The 7,331-nt window shown below is 44.4% G+C and overlaps 1 protein-coding gene across 8 annotated transcripts; it reads right to left on the bottom strand.

The window, feature by feature from the left end:
• Positions 1-4,319: 4,319 nt before the first annotated feature.
• Positions 4,320-5,498, bottom strand: LOC126992326 (uncharacterized). 8 transcript variants are annotated; one of them, XR_007746478.1, is made up of 5 exons: positions 5,385-5,493; positions 5,283-5,333; positions 5,181-5,231; positions 4,926-4,976; positions 4,320-4,874 (listed from the first exon to the last, which is right to left on the bottom strand). XR_007746478.1 is itself a non-coding variant. In XM_050850999.1 (4 exons), exons 1-4 carry the CDS (start codon positions 5,406-5,408, stop codon positions 4,821-4,823), a joined length of 333 nt encoding a protein of 110 aa, XP_050706956.1. In that variant the 5' UTR covers positions 5,409-5,487; the 3' UTR covers positions 4,320-4,820. The 8 variants fall into 8 exon arrangements, 2 of the variants coding, with proteins under 2 accessions (XP_050706956.1, XP_050706957.1); XR_007746479.1 differs by lacking the exon at positions 4,926-4,976; XR_007746477.1 differs by lacking the exons at positions 5,181-5,231; positions 5,283-5,333 and adding an exon at positions 5,130-5,180 and having other exon boundaries at positions 5,385-5,492.
• Positions 5,499-7,331: the final 1,833 nt, after the last annotated feature.

Here is a 7,331-nt window from a genome sequence, read left to right as displayed (position 1 = left end):
CACACACACACACACACACACACACACACACACACACACACACCACACACACACACACACCAGACGACTCTTGCCCTTTTATCGTTTTTTTCTTCTTCTGTTTTTCTGTTTCTTTTTGTTTTGTTTTTTCTATAATGGGAATATTATTTTTTTGTTCAGCGCACTTCTTGGAAGCATCATTTACTGGTACTTTTCCTCCATTTTTTTCACCTTCTTTCTCTTTCATTTCTAATCCGTCTCCTTTTATTGTACACACACACAAACACACACACGCACACACACACAGAGAACAGACGACTCTCACCGTTATTGTCACATAATATCCGCAGTCGCTTCCTGTGGTTCTCCTACGACTATTTTTACCCCGGTGTTCACGCGTCATGCCCCCCACTCTACAAACTCTCCGGACATCGCTGAGTAAAACTTTGGAGCATAATCTAAAACAGGTTGACCTTTCGTAGGAGTTTGGGGCATTTCCAGGGGTAGTTTTATGGCATTTCCAGTAGTTTGAGCCTTCTTCTATGCCATGAACCTGGAAAAGCACTCATTAGAACTCCACTGATCTCTTTCTGGCCACTGGAAATAGTTGGTGAGTCGGGCAATACAGACTTTAGAGATATACCGACGCCCGCATCCGTGTCCTCACTAGACACAAGGGGTGTGGCGGGTGTACGGAAATAGAAATAGAGGATGTAAAGTGACTCTGCTAGACTTCGGCCCGTATCCCTAAATGTATCCTGGCCTCTCGTGGAAGTAGTCGGTGTTTAAAGGACTGTTTGGTGATCCTGGTGATAGTTTTACCTGACTTCTGCACCTTCACCGGGAAGACCACTCGTGCAACCCTGTTAATCTGTTCTGGGGCCTTGGAAGACAGTCGTAAGGGGAGTCTGATACTTGACATCCTTCTAAGTAATCCCGTAATATCTAAGTCAATGTGCCTGGTCTCGAATTCTTCCCTACAGCACTATTTTTGTCTTAAGGAAATGGCCAAGGGAGGGAGGGAGGGAGAGCTCTTAAACGTATCAGAGTTCTCACAGTTTGTCTTTTTTTTTGTCGTGAATATTGGCCTCCTCCTCCTCCTCCTCCTCCTCCTTTAAGTTCTTCATAACAACCTCCTTTTATTTACCTTCCTCTTACTCGTCTCGTACTCCCTCTTCTTCCTATTCCTCCTCCTCATCCTCCTTTTGAATTATCTCCTCGTTTACAGCTTTCTCCTCCACTTTCTCCTCAGCCACACATTGGTTAACATACAGACAGCTTTGGCTAGAGAGAGTCCTAGTTTGACGTACTGAAGTGAAGAGTAGAGACAAGGAAAATGCTCTCTCTCTCTCTCTCTCTCTCTCTCTCTCTCTCTCTCTCTCTCTCTCAAGGAGTGTGGTATTTCGTACGTGACTGCCTCTCGTAGTTCTCGTATTCGCTGTATTTCACGTATTTTCCGTATCTTCTCCCCTTGATCAGTTCTTTACGTCACCAAGAACCAACAATATACGACAAATCCTATGAAAATCTTTATGAAAAAATCCATGAAATCCTTATAAAAAAGAATCCTATGAAAATCTTTATGAAAAAATCCCATGAAATATTTATCAAAAAGAATCCTATGAAAATCCTTCAGAAAATAATCTGTGAAAATACTCATGAAAAAATATCACACAGAAACCTTATGAAAAAGGATCCTATGAAAATCCCTATTTAAAAAAAATCCTATGAAATTCTTAGGGAAAAGAATCCTACAAAATTCTTTGGCAAAAAATCCAATGATATCCTTATGAGAAATTCCTATAACCATCCTTTTTGAGAAAGTCCTATGAAAATCCCTATAAAAAACAATCCCATGAAAATCCTTATAACAAAGAATCATTATGAAAAAGAATCGACAGATGACGTGGCACTCCTTATGAAAGAGAGAGAGAGAGAGACGAAGGAGTTATATTCACAAATCCTCTCTCTCTCTCTCTCTCTCTCTCTCTCTCTCTCACACACACACACACACACACACACACACGGCATGCGTGGTAACCTTCGCAGCAATCTTTCCTATAAACTGAACAAACCACGAAAATAATAATAAACATGTCTTAGTAAACCAGACGTTATACCTGACAACTATTTTATGATGGATTAGAATTTACCTGCGTGTGTGTGTGTGTGTGTGTGTGTGTGTGTGTGTGTGTGTATTTGTGTGTGTGCAGCAGTCCCACGCAGCATGTCAGGAACTGCGTCGTAGGAAACATGCCGAGCCCTTTTTCGGACCAATACGTATGCGTAAAGTGTCTCTCAGTGTTTGTGAGGGGCCCCGCCCCTCACAGCAGTCCACGCAACATGTCAGGAAATGCGTCGTAGGAAATGTGGCGCGCCCCTTTTTCAGAGCAAAACGTATGCGCAATATATCTATCACTCTTTGGGGCCGCATTTAAAACATATATCATCACCCAAGTAGGCTACACCTATTTGACAAGCCTTTCGTGGGAGTTTTGGGCATTTCCAGGAGTAGTTTTATGAACCTGGTGGCAGTTTGACCGTTCTTCTGCATGTACCCTGAACCTAAAGAAACAACTATTTGACAAGCCTTTCGTAGGAGGTTTGGGCATTTCCCGGAGTAGTTTTATGACCTTGGTGGGAGTTTGACCCTTCCTCTGTACTATGAACCCCCCCAAAACGCTCATTAGAACCCGTCTGATCCCTCTTTGGCCTTTAGAAATAATCGATGTGAAAACCGAAAGTCTTATAAAACCAACCTTTGTTATCAGTGCCCTGCTGATGTGAGAACCGAAAAAGTCTTATAAAACCGACCTTTGTTATCAGTGCCCTGCTGATGTGAGAACCGAAAAAGTCTTATAAAACCGACCTTTGTTATCAGTGCCCTGCTGATGTGAGAACCGAAAAAGTCTTATAAAACCGACCTTTGTTATCAGTGCCCTGCTGATGTGAGAACCGAAAAAGTCTTATAAAACCGACCTTTGTTATCAGTGCCCTGCTGATGTGAGAACCGAAAAAGTCTTATAAAACCGACCTTTGTTATCAGTGCCCTGCCCCTTAATATTTTTTTTTCAACAGTAAAGGAAACAACTCAAGGGCAAAAAAAAAGATAAAACAATAATGAAAAAAAAAGCCCGCCAATTACTGATCCTATTAAAAGAGTTAAGAGGAGTGGCCAAAAGAGAGGTCAGTTTCAAGAGGAGAGGTGTCTGGATACTCTCCTCTTGAAAAGTAAGGAATCACTGATGGAAAATAAATATGGTTGAGTCAGTATCCAAAATATCTCTTGACACCACAGACCACGTCTATAAGTCTGGAAGCTTTCATTTTATATCATTCAAGTGTGATTTACAAGTCAAGTGGCTGAGAGAGAGAGGTAAAGAAACACGGGAAATAGTCCTTTGCCGTTTCTTGAAGGCTGTTGCAATATTGGCGTCATATCATGTAATACATATAGATAGATATCATATTTGTCCCATCATATTCAAATTCACCTTCACACAGCATAACACATTCATAGTCACATCATGTAATATGTTTTTCATCGTGTTCATGTCATGTCATATCCTCATTATAGCCACATCACATTCATATTGATAACAGCCTGCCACACCCCAGTCATAGGGTGGTATTCACATTCATTCCTTACTCACATCATATCACCCAATCTTATTTTTATTCATACAATTTATTCATATCTTTTCCATCTATCCATCTATTCCATCTTCACATCCATGTTACATGTTTATATTCATAGTTATATATGTTATTCGTATCCATACCCACATCATATATTATATTCATGTCATATTTAAAAAATCACATCATATTCATATTATGTTCTTAATTAATTAATCATACCATATACATATTCATGTCACATAGTCACATCCCTGTCATAGGGCATCATACTCATATATTCACATCAAAGAATATTCACATATAATACATATGTCATACAGGCTATTTTATAAACTATATCATTGGCTGTTATAATGCCGGTCAAACCCTCATCTTCCTTTATTTAATACACCCGTCATGGATTTAAACCCACTGGCTGTACTAACCGTGGCTACTTGGTCTTTTCTTCTTCTTATTATTATTATTATCTTCCCTTCTCGCCATCATTCTCAGCACGCGTCAGCCCCTCATCGTCCCCATGGCCGCGTACACACGTGTCAATCTGTTTCGTGTCCCCTCCAGTCCCCGCCTAACGTTTTGAACCAGCAAGGCAAGCAACGTCGTTATAAATCTCCCCATTCTCCTCCTCCCCCCCTTCTTCGTATACTTCTTCTTCTTCTTCATCTTCTCCGTCTTCTTCTTCTTCTTCTTCTTCTTCTTCTTCTTCTTCTTCTTCTTCTTCTTCTTCTTCTTCTTCTTCTTCTTCTTCTTCTTCTTCTTCTTCTTCTTCTTCTTCTTTCTCTCTTCCCTTCCTTCCTTCCTTCCTTCAAACGATGCAGCAGTCTGCCAATCAATGGGGGCATACGCCGGGGGTGCGTCGCCTCGCCCACCCCACAGATATCGGCAGGAGTTATTTTTCGAAGACCCGTCCGCCACTGGAACAGCTTTCCAGCAGAAGTAGTTTGCTCGAAAGCGATAATTTCCTTCCAAGATCGCACTGGTCGTCACTTTGCTGCGTCAGGGGCGAGCTCGAAGTGCCCGCGCGTGCGTACAAAAGTGCTTCAGTCTGTGGCGCAGGTCTCTCAATTGGCTGACGAGCTGATTCACATGTCGCTAAAGCAGGCAGCCTCGTGATGAACCAGCAGGCTTTTTGTTGCCTGCCCTCCCATGTTTTCACGCTTGCTCCTCATCTTCCTCCTCCTCTTCCATTTCCTTCTTCCTCACCGCGGCTTCCTCACGTTTTCAAAGGGCTCGTACAGGCTGTTCTCGACCACCTCGGTCCTGCGAGTGTTGTCCAAGGGCTCGTACAGGCTGTTCTCGACCACCTCGGTCCTGCGGGTGTTGTCCAAGGTCTCGTACAGGCTGTTCTCGACCACCTCGGTCCCACGAATGTTCTCCACGGTCTCGTACAGGCTGTTCTCGACCACCTCGGTCCCACGAATGTTCTCCACGGTCTCGTACAGGCTGTTCTCGACCACCTCGGTCCCGCGAATGTTCTCCACGGTCTCGTACAGGCTGTTCTCGACCACCTCGGTCCCGCGAATGTTCTCCACGGTCTCGTACAGGCTGTTCTCGACCACCTCGGTCCTGCGGGTGTTGTCCAAGGTCTCGTACAGGCTGTTCTCGACCACCTCGGTCCGGCGGGTGTTGTCCAAGGTCTCGTACAGGCTGTTCTCGACCACCTCGGTCCTGCGGGTGTTGTCCAAGGTCTCGTACAGGCTGTTCTCGACCACCTCGGTCCCGCGAATGTTCTCCACGGTCTCGTACAGGTTGTTCTCGACCACCTCGGTCTCGCCTTGGAATCGCATCCTCACATCTGCGGGTGTGTCGAGGACATGCTGGGACCGATAACAGAAGGTACTACTGCTGCCACTACTACTACTACTACTACTACTTTTTTTTTTTTTTTTTGAAACGGGCCTCCATCTATTAGAGTTGCGTTGTGAGCGGTATATTTTCTCATATCCTTTCACAAAGCAATTCATTGGCCCCACCCCGCCAATGACTGTGGCCGACAACCATCTTTATTTAATATTACAAACTTTACTGAACATTTTATTTTTAAGCTAACAGAGCTTGTGGTTGATACGACTATCAACCACCGTCGCCTCAAAGTCCAGGTCAGCAATGCGGGTGGTTTTGGGTGCAGGTGACCTGGTTCCTCTCAGGCAGACCAAGGCTGACCTCAGGAGGGAGAAGGACAGCCTGCATCTTATCCAGGCGACCACACTGCTTCTTGTCTGTTATTTCTTATCCGCCAGTGTTTCGGCGAGTCTTGCATAGACTGCGCCCTTGGTCCCATCCCTCCTGCCGTCGTGAATACTACCGGGGTGAAGGAGCTGGTCCACATTCTGTATTCTTTCTTCATATGCTCTGTTCTTCTCTTGTTCGTTTCTTCTGTGGGCTGCATCAAGGGTCAGGTCTCTGTGGCAATCAAAGATCCTTATATCAAAGTATGCCCTTTGTCCACGAGTCCAAAACCCTCTGGCGCTAACATCCACTCGTGCTTCGTTCGAAACATTAGCGGTGCGTCTGGCGAGGTGTTCGCCTTGCAGAGGGAGCAGCATGGGTTCCACAGTCACGTCGTGGCAGACTTCTTTCAGCATCTGAGCTGTTACGTCTCTTACTTCATCATGTCTCATGCAGACGAAACCTCCTCTCTTGCATGTCATGGCATGATTTTGGTTGAAGGGTGAGCCACAGTTACACATGTTTGGGAGCCCATCCACTGGCCAGCCATACCTGAGGGCAAGGGCATCAGTAAATTCTTTTTTGTTTAAGTTGAAGCCTTTTGCCCTGATAGGTAGTGTGGTTAGCCAGTTTGAAGCGCCCACTTCCTGTGCAATATCTGTCCTCCTCCTTGTGTCTTCTGGAGTTCTCTCATTAGGTCCTCAGAGTGTCTCTGTTTTCCTTCTCTGTTTTTGGAGATTTCATTCCTTGTGAGCCTAATATCTTGAGGTTGTCTTCTCCCTTTCATTTTGATTGGTAATATATCCGGTCAAGGAGGCTGTGATTCGGATTGTGATTTGTGCAGATTCACACTCAGATGAATTGCAGGTGAGTGATGCAGCCCACCCATTCTGGCAGCAACTCCAGCAATCTTCTCTCCTGGTCACTGGGACATCTCCCATTTGCTATCGCCGGTATGAAGGTGTTTCTGATAGCATCTTCCAGAGGTTCTAGTAGCGAGCAACATCAGGAACTGTCCTCATGAGGTAGTTCCATTTATGACACACCGTACGTAAATGCTGCGTAGGCTGCCTGCGGTTCTGTTTTGGCGATCTCGCTCAGTCTCTGCAGTTCGGACTCCCAGCGCTTTACAGCCGTTTTCACATATTCGGTTTTGTATTCAGCTGTTCCAATGGCTGCCCCGAGGTGTCTTTCTCCAGTCACTGACAGTTTCACGTTACTGCCCTGGAATGCTACTACTACTACTACTACCACTACTACTACTACTACTACTACTACTACTACCACTACTACTACTACTACTACTACTACTACTGGTACTACTATTGCTACTACTTCTGTTATTACTACTACTACTACTACTACTTTTTTTTTCTAATACTACTACTACTACGGGCCTCCATCTATTAGAGTTGCGTTGTGAGCGGTATATTCTCTCATATCCTTTCACAAAGATTCATTCCCATCTGCCAATGACTGTGGCCGACAACCATCTTTATTTAGTATTACAAACCTTACTAAACATTTTATTTTTAAGCTAA

The sequence above is a fragment of the Eriocheir sinensis genome, unplaced genomic scaffold, assembly GCF_024679095.1.
Source record: "Eriocheir sinensis breed Jianghai 21 unplaced genomic scaffold, ASM2467909v1 Scaffold441, whole genome shotgun sequence".
NCBI classification, from domain to species: Eukaryota; Metazoa; Arthropoda; class Malacostraca; order Decapoda; family Varunidae; genus Eriocheir; species Eriocheir sinensis.
This window is presented reverse-complemented; position numbering and strand designations above follow the sequence as displayed.

Bases quoted from the DNA above. Each gene is read 5' to 3' on its own strand.
- LOC126992326 (XM_050850999.1), bottom strand. From the start codon at position 5,408: ATGCGATTCCAAGGCGAGACCGAG. The intron at 5,334-5,384 runs GTGGTCGAGAAC...CGCGGGACCGAG, and splicing joins GATTCCAAGGCGAGACCGAG to GTGGTCGAGAACAGCCTGTA. The intron at 4,977-5,129 runs GTGGTCGAGAAC...CGTGGGACCGAG, and splicing joins AGAACATTCGCGGGACCGAG to GTGGTCGAGAACAGCCTGTA.